The sequence below is a fragment of the Chiloscyllium punctatum genome, chromosome 46 (genome assembly GCF_047496795.1).
Source record: "Chiloscyllium punctatum isolate Juve2018m chromosome 46, sChiPun1.3, whole genome shotgun sequence".
Taxonomy (NCBI): domain Eukaryota; kingdom Metazoa; phylum Chordata; class Chondrichthyes; order Orectolobiformes; family Hemiscylliidae; genus Chiloscyllium; species Chiloscyllium punctatum.
In genome coordinates, this window is record NC_092784.1 from 61673117 (window position 1) to 61693651 (window position 20535).

A 20535-nucleotide genomic window follows, 5' to 3' on the forward strand; every position below is an offset into this window, starting at 1 on the left:
GCTGAGACCCCTCCAGCTCCTCCCGGGCAGCAGGCGGCGCTGCGGCGGGCGCTGAGACCCCCTCCAGCTCCTCCCGGGCAGGAGGCGGCGCTGCGGCGGGCGCTGAGACCCCTCCAGCTCCTCCCGGGCAGGAGGCGGCGCTGCGGCGGGCGCTGAGACCCCTCCAGCTCCTCCCGGGCAGCAGGCGGCGCTGCGGCGGGCGCTGAGGGGTGTTTGGGTTCGGTCGCCGCTCTCTCACTGTGAGGGTGATAATAGTCGTTAAGGAAGGTCTGCGCAGGCAGTTAGTGTGACCCTTGAGAGGAGAGAGTTAGAGGATGAGGCTTTTAGTTGTAATTCTTCGAAACTGAGCCCGATCCTGCTCTGATTTCAACAGCCGGCCGGAAGAATGGGGTAAAGGTGAGTCTTTACAATAAACCCCTCCCCCCCCCCCCCGGGGGCGGGGGCTATAAACAAACTCACTCACATCCACCCGTCCCCCGTCCCCCCCGTCTCCTCTCCCCCCCCCCCGTCTCCTCCTCCCCCCCCCCGTCTCCTCCCCCTCCCCCGTCTCCTCTTCCCCTCCCCCGTCTCCTCCTCCCCCCCCGTCTCCTCCCCCCCCCCCCCCGTCTCCTCCCCCCCCCCCCCGTCTCCTCCCCCCCCCCCCCCCGTCTCCTCCCCCCCCCCCCCCCCGTCTCCTCCCCCCCCCCCCGGTCTCCTCTCCCCCCCCGTCTCCTCCTCCCCCCCCCGTCTCCTCCTCCCCCCCCCCCCGTCTCCTCCTCCCCCCCCCCCCCCGTCTCCTCCTCCCCCCCCGTCTCCTCCTCTCCCCCCCCCGTCTCCTCCCCCCCCCCCCGTCTCCTCCTCCCCCCCCCGTCTCCTCCTCCCCCCCCGTCTCCTCCTCCCCCCCCCCGTCTCCTCCTCCCCCCCCCCGTCGTCTCCTCCTCCCCCCCCCGTCTCCTCCTCCTCCCCCCCCCCGTCTCCTCCTCCTCCCCCCCCCCCCCCGTCTCCTCCTCCCCCCCCCGTCTCCTCCTGCCCCCCCCCGTCCCGTCTCCTCCTGCCCCCCCCCGTCTCCTCCTCCCCCCCCCCGTCTCCTCCTCCCCCCCCCCGTCTCCTCCTCCCCCCCCCCGTCTCCTCCTCCCCCCCCCCGTCTCCTCCTCCCCCCCCCCCGTCTCCTCCTCCCCCCCCCCCCCGTCTCCTCCTCCCCCCCCCCCCGTCTCCTCCTCCCCCCCCCCCCGTCTCCTCCTCCCCCCCGTCTCCTCTCCCCCCCCCCCGTCTCCTCCTCCCCCCCCCCACCCGTTCCCCCTCCAGCCCTTAACCCCCACAGTTCCCCCACTGCCCTGACCCCCCCTTGTCCTGTCCCCCACCCCACTGACCGCCCCTGTTCCCATCCCTCTGACTGACCCCCCCCCTTCCCTTCTGCTTTGAAACCCCCCCCCCTTCCCTTTTGCTTTGAAACCCCTTCACACCATCCAGCCGGACACTCACTATACCCCCTCCCCCAGCTTCAGCTGACTAGCCAGTGGTAATGTATGAACACTGGGACCATTAAATGGGGAAACTACTCTGTTCAGCTTTTGGATTAGTGTGGTGCTAGAAAAGCACAGCATCCAAGGAGCAGGAAAATCGATGTTTCAGGCAAAAGCCCTTCAGCTTTGTCAATGCAATCCTGTTCTGACTTTCACTTCATTCATAGGAATGTGTCTTCAGTTGGATGGCAGTTCTTCTCCCCTCTTTCATTCTGCCATGGGTGTTCTGTTTGTTAAATTTGGTGAATCATGAGTAGTTTAAAGTGACCTGGTTAGTGGTGTTAGTGGGGAGACTAGGTGATGGGGTTTGTCTGTGTGTTTTAAAAGATTGTGATTTGGAGAGGGACAGGATCTTTTGAGGGGACATGGTGTCTCAGAGTTTTAAGGTTTTGGAATAAATTGAGGATAGGATATGTGCAGTGTGTCTTCCCTTTCTATGCCGTTGGCTTTTGGAAGTAGTGGTGGTGTTGAAAGTGCCTCATTTTCAAATGTGTGAATGTGAGCTAAAACAGGTAAAGGCCAAGATGTGTGGTATCATGTTCCAGAGGTGGTGTTATCCAGCTATAAATCATTAAAGTTGGACTGGAAGATGGAAAACACTCCGATATTTATCAAGTATCTAGTTATTCTGAAGTTTTATTTGTCTGCCTTTGATTGGATGAAAGTTTTAGTAAATAGTGTCTTGTTTGTTAATATTAATAAGCAGTGTTGGTCCAATTTTCTTGATTTTGTTAAGGCACGGAAAACAGTGGCGTGTCTGAACACTACTTTAAGCAGGTTGTATGATTGTACTGATGTTTTATGATATGACATGTTTTATAGGTCTCTATTTGACAAGCTTATTTCAGAAGTGTGAAAGGTTGGAGACACTTCACTGCTTTCAACTTATGTCTCTGTAAATTGAGCACAATCAGCTCTGAAGCCACATGATTTATTTGGAAAGCAGACTTGCAATTCTCCTTTTCAGTTTCAACATTTGTTTGAGTCTACCACAACAGCTAGTGAAATTTAAATTCAATTAATATTTGGAATTATAATGCTGGACTCAGTGATGACCATGATGACTATCATTGTTGTAAAACCATGCTTCACGAGTGTCTTTTGGGGAGAGAAATCTGTCAAGTTTATCTAATCTGGCCTATACATGACTCCAGACCACCATTAACATGCCGTCTGGGATGGAGCACTCAGTTCAAGGGTAATTGGGGATGGGCTATATCTTGGCACCTCGTGTAAAATAAAGAATAAGACGAGCTCTTGTGAATGTATTAACTTGTTATTCTAAGGATTATTAACAGCGGTTAGTAACTAACTGTAGTCACAATTTGCAATAGACCACTAACCCCTCTCTGTATTGACATCAACAACTTTGTTTATACTTTGAACATCATAAAACAGGAGGTGTTATTAAACAAAATTTAACACTGAATCACATAACAACATATCAGGACCAATGGCCAAAAGCTCAGTCCAAGAAGCTATTTAATCAATCTCCTGAGGGGGAGAGGGAAACATCACAGGTTTGAGGGTTGCAGGAGGTTATAGTGACACAGAGGGTCAATGCTACATTGCCCAGAGTGTTAGGTGCATTTGTCAGAAGGAAAAGGGTCTGGGTGGGTTACTCTTCAGAGGGTCAGTGTGGACTTGTTGGGCTGAAGAACCTGTTTCCACACTTTAGGGAATCTAAAACAATGGAGAGATTTAAAAATAAGGCTGAAAATTTTGAATGAGGAATGTTGCTGAACTGGGAAGCAATGTCGGTCAGTCAAAAGGCCTCATCATCTATCACCCATTCAAATTCATTCCTCGGATCTCTGATCTGATCTGTGATTCCTTGGGTTTCCTTTCTACGACATCTTCCAGGTTTTCAAAGCTCAAGATTAGCCTAAACAAATTGTGGAAATCTCTGACCCCTTTCGGGTCTTGATGCTGTCCTTCTCACTGAACCTTCCCTTCAACCTCATCCTCTCCCAAGGCAATTCTGAAACCAAAGTTTAGCCAAGTCGCCAAGTTTGGAGAAACAAAATATCTCTGAGCTTCCTTTTCAAATTGTTGGCTGTTAGAGTTGGATTTGAAGTTGTCTCAGGTCTCCACCTGTTGCAAATTCTGATCCATCACATTACGACTATTATTCTGATTATAAAATGATATTGATTTTTATGTAGCCTTTTATATATAGAGAAGGACATGTCGTCTCCTGTCCTGTGTGTCTGGGAGGCTTCAGAGCAGCTGCTGACCCTGTCCTTCCTGGTGTCCATGTGGGACCTCTCCTGCAGTGCTTTGGTGAAAAGGTTGTGCTGATAGAGAGATGCCTCTGGAGAGCTGATATCGTGACCCCATTTATACCAGAGAAGCTCCACTGTCGAATGAAGTGGTATGGAAGCACAGTCCTGGTGATTATTGGTGCTGTCTTCTCTCTCTGTTGCTCAAGTGTTGAAGGCGATTTATCTGAAATAGGTTTGACCCAGCACTGACTGTACATTTAACAGCACACGCTGTCCTAGCACTGACTGTGTCAAGTAAATGGATAATGTAATTGCCAGTTACTTTATCTCAGGGTGTATTTACTAATTGTTTCTCCATCCATCCTTTATTTAAGTGACTGTGCAGGCAGGTTTTTTTACCAAGTGAAATAAATTCGCGAATGAACATCCAAGTCAAATCATGTGACCTGAATATGTGTTGCTGGAAAAGCGCAGCAGGTCAGGCAGCATCCAAGGAGCGGGAGAATCGGCATTTCAGGAAGAAGGGCTGATGCCTGAAACGTCGATTCTCCTGCTCCTTGGATGCTGCCTGACCTGCTGCGCTTTTCCAGCACCACATTTTCAGCTCTGATCTCCAGCATCTGCAGTCCTCACTTTCTCCTCGAAAATCATGTGACCCTCCTGATTTCTCCTGTACTGTGGTCACCTCCAACTATTCTATCTGACCTTATGAGCAGACACCAGATATCTCCTTATAGTTAGCCCATGGCATGCTTTTAATGATTGAGTTTCTACTTTAAAATAACCAGCAGCACAGTTTTATACTTCCAACAAGATCAAAGATTAGTGGGTTATGTAGCTGCTGTAGAATTGTAGAGTTACACAGCACAGAAACAGACCCTTCGGTCCATCTCATCCATGCCAACCAGATATCCTAAACTAATCTAGTCCCATTTGCCAGCATTTGGCTCATATCCCTGTTGAACCCTTCCTATCCATGTCCCAAACAGATGGCTTCTAAATGCTGTAACTGGATCTGCCTCCACCATCACCATCTCTGGCAGCTCATTCCATACACACCATTCTCTGTGTGAACAAGTTGTCCCTCAGATCTCTTTGAAATCTTTCCCTTCGCACCTTAAATCCATTCCCTCTAGTTTTGGACACCCCTACGCCGGGGAAAAGACCTTGGCTATTTACCCCTATCTATGCCCCTCATGATTCTATAAAGTCGCTTCTTAGCCTCTGACACTCCAGGGTAAAATGTCCCAGCCTATTCAGCCTCTCCCTGTAGCCTAACCCTGCTGATGGCAGCATCATCCTTGCTAAACCGTTTCTGAACTCTTTCAACTTTAATAACATCTTTCCTACAGCAGGGAGACCAGAGTTGAAGGCAGAATTCTAAATGTTATGAAGATGTGGGTGTACCTTTGGAGAGTTAGTGGCAGCAAAACTACTGAACACGGCACCTTCATATCTTCATAATGTCTGCATAACATAAAAGTGGCTTGACTGTACAGCCATAACATCACATTCCAACTCCTATACTCCTGTGTTCTGACCAATGAAGGCAAGTGTACTAAATGCCGCCTTCACCATCATCTTAACTGTGACTCCACTTTTGAGGAACTGCACCTGCACCACCAGGTCTCTGTTCGGCAGCACTCCCCAGGGCCCTACCATTAACTGTATTAAGTCCTGCCCTGGTTTGCCTTTCCAAAATGCAGCACCTCACATTTATCTAAATTAAACTCCAGCTGCCACTCTTCAGCTCATTCACTTATCTGATCAGATGCTGATGTACTCTCAGATAATCACCTTCACTGTCCGCTTGGTATCATCTGCAAACTTATTAAATATACCTCCTGTACTCTCATTCTCAATGTAAGTGATGCAAAGCAGTGGACCCAACACTGATCGTTGTAGCAAACCGGTGGTCACAGGTCTCCAGAGTGAAAAACAATCCTCTCCCACCACCCTCTGTCCCCTACTTTCATGCCAGTTTTGTATGCAGTTGGCTAGCTCCCTTTTGCTGAAAGTTACTTAACTGGGATTTCTTGCTGCAATTCTATTGACTCTTGGTGAGACCACATCAGGTTTGGTCTCCTTTCCTGAGGAAGGATGCTCTTGCTGTACAGGGAGTGCAGTAAAGACTTACCAGGCTGAGTCTGGGGATGGTTGGACTGATGTATGAAGAGAAGTTGAATTGCTTGGCTTTATATTCACTGGAGTTCAGAAGAATTGGGGGAGGTATTTTATAGAAACGTAATTGTAACAGGGCGAGACAGGACAGATAAAGGGAAGATGTTCCCAAAGACTGGGATTTCCAGGAAGGAACCAGGGCTCTCAGTTCAGTAATATGGGGTAAACTATTTAGGATTGAGATAAGGAGACATTTTTTTCACCCAGAGAGGGTGAACCCATGGATTTTGCTATCACAGAAAACAGTTGAAGCCAATAAATTATGATTTCAAGAAGGAGTTGAGTATAGCAGCTGGGGCAAAAGGGATCACGAAAGGTGGGGGTGGGGGGAGGAGAAGAGGAGGAGGAGGTGGGAACAGGCAATTGAGTTGATCAGCCAAGAATAATGAATGGCAGAGCATTGTGTTTCAATGTTCAGTAAAAGTGGCAAAGTTATTCACAAAAATACATCTGCCAAGACTAAAAGTAAGGATAACAATTACGTATGAAGGTGAAATGGAGATCGGGCTCTGCTTACTATTGTTGCAGGACTGACCGACCTGAAGGTGTTCTTTCTGAAGTGAAGGAGTTGATGTGATGGCTTCTGTAGTTAAATAGTTTGACATTATTCTCATAGGTGAACTTGGTATGCAGACCACGACCTGGCATTGAATAAGGGTCCTTAGTTTCATTTTTTTATTGTTTGTAGGTTGTGGCTGTTGTAGTCTGCTTCAGTGCAGCAATCCTTTCACTGTACCTGGATTTTGACCTGGATGCTTTTCCTCTCCCTGTTGCAGTTACGAGTTCTGGATGTCTTTATCACATTGGCCAGATAATTTTCAGCTTTTATCACAAACAAACATGTGGCTGGAAATGTTAACTGTGAGGAATTATGGTTCCATGAAGCAAAATCACTTGTGCTAGAGTTCCTTGTAATGTCCCTCCTGTCATCTTTTAGACGTTGTAAAAGTTTTGAGTCTTTACACTGAGGTTTCATTAGATAGCCTGGAATCCTCACTTAAGAATCAATCACAAAGGGGTCATTAACATCAATCAAGTATTCTGCTTGGGCTGCAGTAGATTACATGAAGTCATGTGGCTTTTGGGAGCAGTTTGGTAAGATTCATTATGTCCATTTTAAAGGCAGGCTAGCTTTTTTGGCAAAATATGTAATATGGTTACATGTTTGTGGCAAATGTTTCAAACTTTATAACCTCCATCATTTGCTGGATTTTAACTGCTTTTGTGTATGTTTTCCCTGCTGTTACAGGTTCTTGCTGTATTGTAGATGGCCAACAGACAAAGGAATAAATGCACTGCCCACCAATGCTGTGTTTCATCACAGTTAATTACATGACCAATGAATTCCATCTCGCCTACCTCCATTCACTATGTCCAAAGTCAGGAGGACCTACATCCCTCAGGATCAAATAGGCCATTTCCCAGTGATCACAAGAACAGCTGGGATAGCCACTGTCATTCAACAGAGAAGTCTGAACACACTGAACCAGATGAGGTAGACAAGATTAAAGCTAAGCTGATGACAGCATGGAACAATGTCAAATATGGTGAGGACTTTTTGGATGGGAATATTTCCAAAACTTCCTAACATTGTTCTGTTCTTCTTTGTTTGCAGCCCAGATCTGAAAGTGCTTAGTCCCATCTCCTGTCCTACCCCCCATTACCTTGTCAAGACATTGTGGCCTCAATTGATTTTCTTGTACTTATTGGATTTGAAGCGAGGACCATGCTAATGCTAGTTACCCCTGCTGTCTAATTGGCTAACTCTATCCAGGCTGGGATTTAAAACCCCTGTCCCCTTTACCTGCTGGCCTGTTCTCAATAAATTGGAATTCTTGCTAGTTTTTGTATATTGAAAGTTGACAGTCATGATCAGGAAATAAGCAAAATGCTGGAGAAATTCAACAGATCAGACGGCATCCGTGGAGACAAATCAGTGTTAATATTTAGAGTTTGATATGATTTTTCAGCAGCAATGATCAGAGAACGTTCCAGATCCTGACAGCATGAGAAAATCAACTGAGTGGCATAAAATTGGGATTTAATCCAAGCATCTCCTACTGGAAATAGTGTCCTCATCTTGCCCTCAGCCAGTGTTATTATCAGGCCAGAGGGTGGAGAGGATTGCCCTCAGTCATCAGGTGTGTTAACCTGTTCCTTTTGTGTCTTCCTAGGTTGGGTTGTGAAAGGGAGAACAAATTTCAGCAAAACCTCTCCCATTTTCCTTCTGGGCCGGTGCTACTGCTTTGAGTCAGAAGGTATTTTGTGTCCCTCTGGGGCAGCCACTCACTGATTTTGTAAGCCACTAACTATCCAAACAGTTTGTAATATTGTCATCTGCTTCTCTCTGTCAGCAGCTGATTTGCCATCAAACTCAGACACCAGTTATGAGACCGGCAGCGACCAAAGTTCCTCTCCTCCCTCAGTGGGATTGTTCCGCAAGGACTTTGCTTCTCGGATCTGGTTGACGTACAGGCGTGAATTTCCTCAGCTGGAGGGTTCTGTGTGGACCACAGACTGTGGCTGGGGTTGCATGTTACGCAGTGGCCAGATGTTACTGGCTCAGGGACTTCTCGTTCATCTTCTGTCTCGAAGTAAGTCTTGTCCCTTTTGTTTTATGCTTTTCTGTCTCCTCTGCTGCCTGTTGTTCAGACTGTACTCCAAGATGTGAGCAATGATTGTCCAGACTGTCAGTTTTTTTATATCTGCAAGTGTTTGAAATAGCTGCTGTAACTATTTACCCAGGAAGGCCCGTGAAGTCCAACAATGTTCTGCTTTTCCCTTCCCCCTGACCAAGGAGGCGTGCTATAAAGCTTATAAGTTCAAATAAACCTGTTGGACTGTAACCTGGTGTCATGTGACTTCTGACTTTGTCCACTCCCGTGCAGCACTGACATCTCCATGTCACTGCTTTTTCCTGACGTGGGTATGTTCGCTTATGGGCGTTGGAGATTAGCCTAATACTCAGCAGTAATCCTGCCAGCTATCTCTCTGTTTCCCTCACCACCCACAATTCACAGCCACGATTGTTGCCAGTAAAGAGCACCTAACCCTGATTGGATTTGGTTTATGTATATATAACCCTGCAGTTGAAAAGTGTGCAGGTGTTGGATGAGGACATGGTGAGTCTTGGATGTGATAATTACCTGACCCCTTTCAGTAGCCTACCATTACACAGTAAATTGTTTCAGTAAGATCATGGACACTTCCAATACTGGAGGACAGCCTGGTTCCAGACAAATCATCCTCCGGAGAATGAGTTTGATTGCTATTGGCATCTCTGGTTTCAAGCTGATCTTTGACTGAACTGGAGGGCATGTCTTCTGGAAAAAAAAGGTTGAGGGAGCTAAGGCTTTTCTCCTTGAGCAAAGAAGGGTGAGAGGCGACTGAAGAGAGGTGTACAAGATGATGAGCGGCATAAATGGAGTGAATAGTCAGAGCCTTTTCCCCTCTATCATGAGGGAGCATAATTTTACGGTGATTGGAGGAGGGTATAGGGGAGATGTCAGAGGTAGGTTCTTTACAGAGAGTGGTGGGGGGTGTGGAATGCATTGCCAGCAGTGGTAGTAGAGGCAGATACATTAGGGGCATTTAAGCGACTCTTGGAAACACACATGGAAGACAGTAAATGAAGGGTTATGTAGATTAGTCTGATCTTAGAGTAGGATAAAAGGTCAGCACAACATCGAGGGCTGAGGGGGGCCTGTACTGTACTGAACTGTTCTATGCTCGGTCTTCTTTCAGACTGGACCTGGTCTGATGTTTTACTTTCTGTCGAATCTGAGGCTGAATCCAGATCACCATCCAAATCAAACACTTTAAACTGGCCCATCTTCTCTGAGGTCCTTGGCTCGCAACTGGACAGAAGTAGAAGCCTCAGGGATACGCAGAGAACCACTGTAATGCAAAGACCTACACAGGCACAGAGACGGACCAACATGGTAGACAAAGAGGAATTGGAGCACCGAAAAATTATCTCCTGGTTTGGAGATTACCCCAAAGCTCCATTTGGAGTCCATCAGTTAGTGGAGCATGGGAAGAGATCAGGGAAGAAGGCTGGGGACTGGTATGGCCCGTCCATTGTGGCCCATATAATCAAGTAAGTAAAGCCTGTTTGTACCAGCAACAACAAAAGAACTTGCACTAATACAGCACCTTTTAAATAATCTGCATATGACTCTATAATAATCCATTATTTGTAAAATGCTTTGGATAGTGATGATTATGGAGGCAAATGTAGCAGCCACTTTGAGAATGGTAAAGCCCCAGTACAGCGAGTAAGGTGTTGGTTGAGGGATGAATGTCCGAACAGCAGCTGGAACTTGCTGCCTGCTCTTGGGTAATGTCACAATATTCCATGTTCAGCCAAGTAGATGGGCAAGGCCTTGGTCTGAATAATGGCACTTGCAGAAAGGTGGCCCTTCCTCAGCACAGTGTAGTGTTCCCACTCTGAGCTGTATTCCATTGTGGGGCTTGGGATGGCTCATTGCTCAGACCATACTTGGCTGACTCATTTGAGATGTGAAGGGTGGGTTAGTGACCTCAGAAGTTAAATACAAGGTTTTAATGAGAAGTTGCTGTGAGGTGAGTCATAATTACCAAATTATGCATGTGTTTTACTTACTACTTGAGCAGGGATTAGTGCCTGTGATAGTTTCGGGTGAGTTAATTGATCAGTGCTCAATGCAGTGATGTAAGCCAAGTTCTTTTAATCCCTGTTCAGAAATTGCCTCTGAAAAATGACTCTGTTCCACAGGCCCTGACTGGGACTACAGTGCCATTCTAATACTGTCTCAACAAAAAACATCAAGCAATGTCACAGGCTTTGGTTAGGCCACTGTTGGAATATTGCGGGCAATTCTGGTCTCCTTCCTATCGGAAGGATGTTGTGAAACATGAAACGGTTCAGAAAAGATTTACAAGGATGTTGCCAGGATTGGAGGATTTGAGCTATAGGGAGAGGCTGTACTGGCTGGGACTGTTTTCCCTGGAGCATCGGAGGCTGAGGAGTGACCTTATGGAGGTTTACAAAATTATGAGGGGCATGGATAGGATAAATAGACAAAGTCCAGAGCTAGAAGGTTTAGGGTGAGAGGGGAAAGATATAAAAGAGACCTATGGGAGTAATGTTTTCACGCAGGGGGTGGTACGTGTATGGAATGAGCTGCCAGAGGATGTGGTGGAGGCTGGTACAATGACAACATTTAAGAGGCATTTGGATGGGTATATGAATAGGAAGGGTTTGGAGGGATATGGGCCGGGGGCTGGTAGGTGGGACTAGATTGGGTTGGGATATCTGGTTGGCATGGACGGGTTGGACTGCAGGGTTTCTTTCCGTGCTGTACATCTCTATGACTCTGTCACTTGGCTGAGGTGCTGAAAGGTGGCTGACTCCTGTACAGTTGTATGCCTGAGTGAATCTGAGGATGGAGAGCTGAATTGGTTTGCTGTTGTTTTTATCATCACTGTCGTTTTATTTGGGGCATTCATTCCTGATTGTTTTTCTTTCAGGAGAGCAGTAGAAAGAGCTGAAGAATCTGAATCATTAAACATTGCAGTTTATGTGGCACAGGATTGCACAGGTGGGTGTGTCCTGTGAACCTTGGCAGGAGAATATGTTCAGTACTACATTGCTTATTGCTGAGTGAGACGAAGAGTCACTTCTTAGTTTCGCAACAGCAACATAAGTTGGGAAATAAGTTGTTCTTTTCTTCCAGATATTTTACTTATGTTTTTACTTGTATCATATGGTAGGAGTATTGAATAACATGGTAAATTTACATTACCGTTTCCAGGACAGTGACAGGAGGGTCAGTAATCAGAGGGCACTAATTGAAGGTGAATGGCAAAGGAGCCAGAGGACACTTTGTTTTCACACCGTGAGCTCTTGTCATCTGGATGCAATCTGATTCCACAGTAACAGTCGATGAAAGCAAGCATGAGGGTACAGCAGGTAGTGAAGAAAGCTAATAGCATGCTGGCCTTCATAACAAGAGGAATTGAGTATAGAAGCAAAGAGGTGCTTCTGCAGCTGTACAGGGCCCTGGTGAGACCACACCTGGAGTGCGATGTGCAGTTCTAGTCTCCAAATTTGAGGAAAGACATTCTTGGCTATTGAGGGAGTGCAGCATAGGTTCACGAGGTCAATTCCTGGAATGGTGGGACTATCTTGCGCTGAAAGACTGGAGTGACTGGGCTTGTATACCCTTGAGTTTAGAAGGCTGAGGGGATCTGATTGAGACATATAAAATTATAAAAGGACTGGACACTGTGGAGGCAAGAAGCATGTTTCCACTGATGGGTGAGTCCTGAACCCGAGGACACAGCTTAAAAATAAGGGGTAGGCCATTTAGGACAGATTTGAGGAGAAACTTCTTCACCCAGAGAGTGGTGGGTATTTGGAATGCTCTGCCCCCAGAGGGCAGTGGAGGCCAAGTCTCTGGATACTTTCAAGAAAGAGTTGGATAGAGCTCGTAAAGATTGTGGAATCAAGGGTTATGGGGATAAGGCAGGAACAGGATACTGATTAAGGATGATCAGCCATGATCATAATGAATGGTGGTGCTGGCTCGAAGGGCAGAATGGCCTACTCCTGTACCTACTGTCTATAACATGAGCTCAATACATGAAGGGAAACAGAAAGTCAGGGCACTGCAGAAGGCTAATTGGTTGGAATATATAGGCATGGCAGACTGAATGGCCTCAGAGTTTCCTGAGTCATATGATTGCAGCTGTTCTTCATTGGCCTGACAAGTTGCATGAATAATCAACTTTTTCTCAAGCCACTGTCACCCCTAAATTCTCCATTTGGCTGTTCGTGGTTGCCAGAGCATCTGTCTATTAAACTGAGACGGGCCGATCTTCCCAGAACCGTTCTGGTTTGTGTTGAATTGAAGGGCCCTTTAAGTATGTGTTTACACAGTACACAGCAAACTCAAAGCCAAACACACTTGAGTTTGTTATGGGTTTCAACACTGCTTAACGCTACCATCAGAGCTGCTCTAGCATTTGGGACGGTGACTCGTGGTGATAGCCTAAGGCAAATTTCTTCTTTGGGTTTTTCCCCCGTTCCAGTAATGAAGTAAATTTTTGGGGAATTTGTTTTTCTGTGGTCAGGGAGGATGGTATAAAATAGACTAAAGTACCAGCTTTGACATTCAGCGTTCAGAGGCTGTAATTGGATTTATTTCCTGGAGCACTAGTCGTCTAACATTCAGTTCCTCATGCTCGGAACGTCTCTTATAGAACATCCTTCCACATAGGTTTGAAGAATTCAGTATATTTTGAGTGTTTATTTGTGCCAGAAAAGGACAGGTCTTGATCCATAGCTCCCACCATCCCAATTGACTAAGAACTGATAATGATGTTTTCTCTGAAAAAGAAAATAAGTCACGTTTGCAGAGCAGCGTTTGTGACCTTAGGATGTCCTGAAGTACACCTCAGCTGCTGTGCACTGTAGCTGTGTTGGGGAAATAACAACTGAGTCTCCCACAGCAATGAGATAAATAACCAGGTTATCTGGATTGGGAAGGTAGTTTGAATATTGACCAGGGCACCAGATGAATGCCTTTGCTGTGGTTATGAGAGTTTAGTGGAATCTTTTCCATTAAGCTGAGGGGACAGAAGAGCCACAGTTTATTTGAAAACCTGCAGCACATTACATAGCAGCACTTCCTCAATACTGCACTGAATTGTCAGTCATGATTTTATTTTCAGTTCTGTGGAACGTGGTTTGAGCTTGGTTTCCCAGCACAAGGCAAGAACATTACTATTGGGTCATTGCTGATACCTACGCCTAACATCTTGACTAGAGTCCGTGCTGCGAGTGGGACCAAGGTGACAAAGTGATATTCTCATATGAATAACTGACCACATGGCAGTGCAGTGATGTTGAATGTTACTGTGCGTCACAATGAAAGGAGTGACTGATTGCTTAATGGATCTGAAGCCTTCATTTGTTTTAAATGTTTTGTTTCTCAGATATTTTCAAGTAAGGTTTTGGACACTCCAAGTTTGAATCCTGCAAATATTGTGCTCAGTGATCAGGTACTGATATTAGAGGGGCTGGTGATCAGTGTTCTGCTGTATGTTATATTTTACATGATCCTTCTGGAATACCTCCTGTAGCAATGTGGAAATTGGCAATTTTTATTTCCTTCTGAGGCAGTGTACAAAGGTGACGTGGTGAATCTCTGTGAGACACCGTTAAAGGGTGGGAAGGTTCCTGGTTCGGATTGGAAGTCTGTCATCATCCTGGTACCTGTCCGACTTGGAGGAGAGAACCTCAATCCAGTGTACATGCAGTGTGTGAAGGTAGGCAAGGAATCTATAATGATTGCGTTAGTAGGTTCCGTGCTTAATGTTTCACTCGTGCACGAAGAGTGGCTGTCACTCATTTTGCTCTTTAAATACAAAGTTTTTGCATCAGCAACAACCTGTAACATTCTCTTTGCTCTCGAAGTGTTCTTCTCTTTCTCCTGTTGGTATCCAGTTCTTTACTGGTGTGCTGAAATGTGTCTTCCTGTCCATCGTTCATGTAGCCTTGCTAAGCACTTAGCACAACAGTGTGCCAGGCATCTAATCCCTGTTGGTTTATTTCAGGAGATTCTGAAGCTTGAATGTTGCATTGGAATCATTGGTGGGAAACCAAAACACTCCCTTTACTTCATTGGCTTTCAAGGTAGGTCTTCGAGTGGAGGCGGTGTGTTTGTCCCGAGTTGCAGGTAGAGGAAAATGATTGGCAAGGAGAGTAAAGAGTCGTTTGTGAATGAGCATCTTTTAATGATCTGTTACTGTGAGTGAGTTGTAAACTGGGATTGTAATCTTGAGACTATTGAGTGTGAATGATAATCACTGTAGTTAGGAAATAGGCTTGTGATAAATGTTGAAAAGTTAAGCTCATTGTTGATACTCAGAGTTGGTTAAAGAGCAGGAGACTTTGAAGTAGGAGCAGAGGGAAAAGGAATAGGATAATATTCCTTATTTGTAAGAAGCACTGGCTCAGTGAATAGATTGGACGCAGCTCATTGTTACCTGGATTCTGTGGGGCTGCCCGAGCTACAAATCTTATCACAAACCTTGAAATTTCATCATTGTGCACATCTGTCTGAAACAGTGCATATGGGGTTGCTACAGTCTTTGATAATAAACCTGATAGTTTCCTGAGAGAACAGAATGTTGCCTTCCTAACATGACACCATTTAAATGGTGATGCCTCTCAGGAAGTTTCCAAGCACAGGCCACGGTTTCCCTTTGTTTATTTTTATGTTGTTCCTGGGAATTGGTGCAATGAGGGATGGGCTCAGGAATGGCTAGGCCTGATTGGGGAGAGGTGGATTTGGCTCTGATCCTGAAAAGGAAACCCCCACGTTCAATGCTGAGACTTGGCCGCAGTGCCCTGTTTCAACCTGAGTAAAGGGCTTTCCTTACCTGTGACTCCAGGTGAGTGTGCAGGCAGGCTGTGACTACCCACTGCCACATCTCTCATCGGTCCTCAGTATCTGCATCATTTCCGAAGATGGATCAGTTGGGTGAGATCAAGGTATTGTTAGCACACTAGATAAAGAGAAACAAGAAGTAAATGATTTTTGATTTCGACAGTAGAAAGGCAAGGACTGATTCGAGATAGTCAACATGGCTTTGTGTGTGGGAAATCATGTCTCACAAACTTGATTGAGTTTTTTGATGAAGTAACAAAGAGGATTGATGAGGGCAGAGCAGTAGATGTGATCTATGTGGACTTCAGTAAGGCGTTCGACAAGGTTCTTCATGGGAGACTGATTAGCAAGATTAGATCTCATGGAATACAGGGAGAACTAGCCATTTGAATACAGAACTAGCTCAAAGGTAGAAGGCAGAGGGTGGTGGTGGGAGGGTTGTTTTTCAGACTGGAGGCCTGTGAGCAGTGGAATGCCACAAGGATCGGTGCTGGGCCCTCTACTTTTTGTCATTTACATAAATGATTTGGATGCAAGCATAAGAGGTACAGTTAGTAAGTTTGCAGATGACACCAAAATTGGAGGTGTAGTGGACAGCGAAGAGGGTTACCTCAGATTACAACAGGATCTGGACCAGATGGGCCAATGGGCTGAGAAGTGGCAGATGGAGTTTAATTCAGATAAATGCGAGGTGCTGCATTTTGGGAAAGCAAATCTTAGCAGGACTTATACACTTAATGGTAAGGTCCTCGGGAGTGTTGCTGAACAAAGAGACCTTGGATTGCAGGTTCATAGCTCCTTGCAAGTGGAGTCACAGGTAGATAGGATAGTGAAGAAGGCGTTTGGTATGCTTTCCTTTATTGGTCAGAGTATTGAGTACAGGAGTTGGGAGGTCATGTTGTGGCTGTACAGGACATTGGTTAGGCCACTGTTGGAATATTGTGTGCAATTCTAGTCTCCTTCCGATCGGAAAGATGTTTTGAAACTTGAAAGGGTTCATGGATTTTGCCAGGGTTGGAGGATTTGAGCTATCGGGAGAGGCTGAACAGGCTGGGGCTGTTTTCCCTGGAGCTTTGGAGGCTGAGGGGTGACCTTGTAGAGGTTTACAAAATTATGAGGGGCATGAATAGGATAAATAGGCAAAGTCTTTTCCCTGGGGTCAGGGAGTCCAGAACTAGAGGGCCTAGGTTTAGGGTGAGAGGGAAAAGATATAAAAGTGACCTAAGGGGCAACTTTTTCACGCAGAGGGTGGTACGTGTATGGAATAAGCTGCCAGAGGATGTGGTGGAGGCTGGTACAATTACAACATTTTAAGATGCATTTGGATGGGTATATGAATAGGAAGGGTTTGGAGGGATATGGGCCGAGTGCTGGCAGGTGGGACTAGATTGGGTTGGGATATCTGGTCGGCATGGACGGGTTGGGCCAAAGGATCTGTTTCCATGCTGTACGTCTCTATGACTCTGTAACAGTGGCACATAGCCTGTGCTCAGTGCATATACATGAGTCATGCAATAGTCATCAGGAACATTTAGTTTTTAGTCCCTTTCCTTCCTCCAGGCCTAGGAGTACTGAGCACTTTCGTTGTCCCTAAAGCTATGCTCGCTGAGAATACTGTCATCTTCAGTGGATGCCTGAGTCATAATGAAACAGCAAATGAAGTAATTAGTGTCATCATTTTGCAGATGATTTCCTGCTGTATTTGGACCCTCACTATTGCCAGCCTGTTGTGGATGTAACTAAGCATGACTTTCAGTTGGAGGTAAGTAGGGTTATGCTGTTAATGTGGGCTGGATCAGTGTCAGTAGCTGCCCTGCACTCAGTGCCTTATGATTGCCGGACAAAGTAGACAGATATACGTATCGAGAGCTGAAGGTGAATCCACAGCATCAGGTTTAACGTTAGAAGGATGAATTTCTTGGTAAAATCTGTTGTATCTCTTTACTTAGGTAACTGCATTATCATCATAGAGGCACTTGGTGGACATGAATTGACCAGTCGGCTGAAATATCACTCAGTGGGAATGGAAACTCTTATACACATCACAGATGCTGGCTATGGGACATTGCAGCATCAGCTTCCTGTGCTTTGATGTTTGGTCTTACCAGCTTGGAAGATAGAGTAGAATGGGCTTTACACTCTTCCCAATCCTCCAGCAGCCTTGGGGAAAATTTCAGGAGCAGTTATATTTCTCAAACCTTGCCCAATTATTGCTTTGTGTTGAGTTTTATTCTGGCTTCAGTGGGTTAATCATTGGATTGAGAATTCAAAGGGGGGAAATGCCCAATAAGATTTCACTGAAAGATCTTGACTGAATGAGGTTTAACGAAGGTGCCCACTTAGATGTTGAGTGCCCAAAGTAACTGGTCCTAGGATCCTTGTCATTTCAACTAAACCATATTAAGAACGGCTGCCTTCTAGGGAGAAGGATAAAGTGAGGTCTCAACTGACCACTTTTGTTTTGAAAAAAAATTTATCAATGGAACCGACTATATTATTGCAAATGAACATCTTCCCATAGTGTTGGTAGGGAAGTTCTACACTGTTGACCTAACCAATGTATTTCGAAGTTAGTACGGTTTGTGACTGGAAGTGGAAATGCTGGTTTTCCTGTCTTGGTCTTGTCCTTCTGGCTGATAGAGGTCACAGGTTTAAGATGTGAGTTACAAGAAGATTTCTCCAGTGAATATTCCACACCTCCTCCTCCAGCCCACTGACTGCTAATTCTGATGACAATCCTCTGCTGATATTAGAAATGTTTTACTTTCCCTCCTAATGCTTTTTGTATGGCCAGAGTTGTCTTTGAATCCTTTTGTCCAGTAGACCAGATCCAAGAGAGCGTGCTTGTGGTTTGGAGAAGTGAGCACTGATTAACAGACACAGGTCTGAATCTATTAGATGTAGATTAATCGTATCACAAGGTACTGAAGGTAATGGAGCTTGGATTTCTGTTTTTAAAAAAGTACTGGTTGTTGTGCTATCTGCGTGTTCCATCAATGCAAATTTGCTGTAACCTAATTGACAAATAGCACACACTATTTCTAAAGCACAAACGTTTAAAATGTGTGCTGGGTATAGCATGATTGGATTGCCAGCACTTTTTGTAATGTGGCATTCTTGTATAGTACAGGGTTGCACAGGAGCATGACTGTTACACTAGAGAAGAAATGACTGATCCTTCTCTCCATCCTGTCCTGAAAGCGCACAGATCTTCTTGGAATGCTACTCAGCCAAGAGAAGGCTGCCTTCCCATATCAAGCCAGCATTGTTCAGCATTCACACATACAAATGTCAGTATTGTTCACCTGTTTGGGCAGCGCAGTTGTCCCAATGTTCACCCACTCTGCATTGATCAGCTAAGCTCATGATTAATTTCTATACTGTCCAGTCTTACCCTCTTCAGTCAAGAGAGGCATGTTGGAGGAAGCTTGAACTGATGTTCTTGCAGATGTCATAGTCCGCCGAATGTGTATTGAAAGGCCTGTTTTGGATATTAGAAGGAGGCTGAATTATTTCAGTTAAAAACAAAGCTGTTTCTCAATGAGCATGTTTTCTTTTCCCCCCCCACAGTCATTTCATTGCATCTCTCCAAGAAAGCTGTCCTTCAGTAAGATGGATCCCAGCTGTACTATAGGGTTTTATGCAAGGACTAAGGAAGACTTTGAAAACTTGTGTAAAACTGTCACAATGGTGAGTGTCACTTCATTCTGAGCAGTAAGTCTGTTTGACATCCTTTGTTCCTGATTGAAATTGTGCATGAGGAAATGAAATGTGCTAAATGCTGCGATAGTAGTTCAGTAACATACAATATACAGAACTAAGAATAACCTTTAGCATCTTTGTTTCTGTGTTGCTTCTAATAATGTGCCAGAGATGTCTTATGGTATTTTTACATTCATTGTGGGACATAGGTGTCACTGACTATGAGTAACCCTTGAAACATGGTCCAATCCATTGCACCAGATGAATCTGGCACAGGAGAAGGATCAACTTGACAAAGATAACTGCACACTGGTATTCTTGGAGCATGTGATGGGCCTGGGAAATCAGCCTGCAGTGCTGGATAGGGTTCCACAAGGGAGACTGCTAGTTAAACTCTACACTGTGGAGAATTGGGGCGTAACTTGAGGGATTAGCTGTAGGAAACAATAGATACCATTAGAGGAAATATTATTGAATTCTGATGGAGAGAAGTATTGAACTGGGAACCTGTGCTCTGTGTGATTGTCAGGGACATGGATTCAGGAGCAGTATATCAATGATAGACTGTACCACAGTCACAGAGACAGTTAAATCAAATTCCTGATAAACAAAATGCATACATGGACAGAATAACGGCAGGCGAAATTTAACATTGCAAAGCAGGATGGGATAACTAACCACATGAATATGATGGAAAACTGTAAACATAGAACATTCCAGTACAGTACAGGCCCTTCGGCCCTCAGTGTTGCACTGCCATGTAAAACCAATCCAAAGCCTATCTAACCGACACTATTCCATTTTCATCCATTTGTCTATCCAACGACCACTTAAATGCCTGGAAAGTTGGCGAGTCTGCTCCTGTTGCAGGCAGTGCACTCCACATCCCTACTACTCTTGAGTGAAGAAACTACCCCTGACATCTGTCCTATATCTATCACCCCTCAGTTTAAAGCTATGTCCCCTCATGCTAGCCATCGCCATCCAAGGAAAAAGGCTCTCACTGTCCACCCTATCTTACCCTCTGATTTGTCTTAAGTCTCAATTAAGTCACCTTTCAACCTTCTGTCTAGCGAAAACAGCCTCACGTCCCTCAGCCTTTCCTTGTAAAGCTTTCTCTCTGTACTAGGCAACACCCTATAAATCTCCCCTGAACCTTTTCCAAAGCTTCCACACCCTTCCATTAATGCAGTGATCAGAACTGTACGCAATACTCCAAATGTGGCCGTACCAGAGTTTTGTACAGCTGCAGCATGATGTCGTGGCTCCAAAACTCAATCTCTCTACCAATAAAAGCTAACACACTGTATGCCGCCTTAATAGCCCTATCAACCTGGGTGGCAACTTTCAGGGATCTATGTACATGGACACTGAGATTTCTCTGCTCATCTGAACTATCAAGAAACTTACCATTAACCCAGTACTCTGAATTCCTGATGCTCCTTACAAAGTGATACAAAGTGAATCACCTCTCACTTTTCTGCATTA

General features: G+C 45.5%; 1 protein-coding gene across 3 annotated transcripts in view; it reads left to right on the plus strand.

Moving 5' to 3' along the window:
• The first annotated feature begins 219 nt into the window (after window positions 1–219).
• atg4da (autophagy related 4D, cysteine peptidase a) overlaps window positions 220–20535 on the plus strand; it is a 28008-nt gene continuing 7692 nt past the window's right edge. The window contains exons 1-10 of one of the 3 annotated variants that reach the window (XM_072564433.1): window positions 221–396; window positions 7158–7455; window positions 8083–8166; window positions 8266–8502; window positions 9653–10007; window positions 11420–11490; window positions 14076–14221; window positions 14510–14588; window positions 17031–17107; window positions 18916–19035. In XM_072564433.1, coding sequence (XP_072420534.1) covers window positions 7248–7455; window positions 8083–8166; window positions 8266–8502; window positions 9653–10007; window positions 11420–11490; window positions 14076–14221; window positions 14510–14588; window positions 17031–17107; window positions 18916–19035 — 1377 coding nt within the window. In that variant the 5' untranslated portion in view covers window positions 221–396; window positions 7158–7247. Of the gene's footprint in view, window positions 397–7157; window positions 7456–8082; window positions 8167–8262; window positions 8503–9652; window positions 10008–11419; window positions 11491–14075; window positions 14222–14509; window positions 14589–17030; window positions 17108–18915; window positions 19036–20535 lie in introns of all 3 variants that reach the window. The other 2 variants (XM_072564432.1, XM_072564434.1) reach the window with 2 other exon arrangements.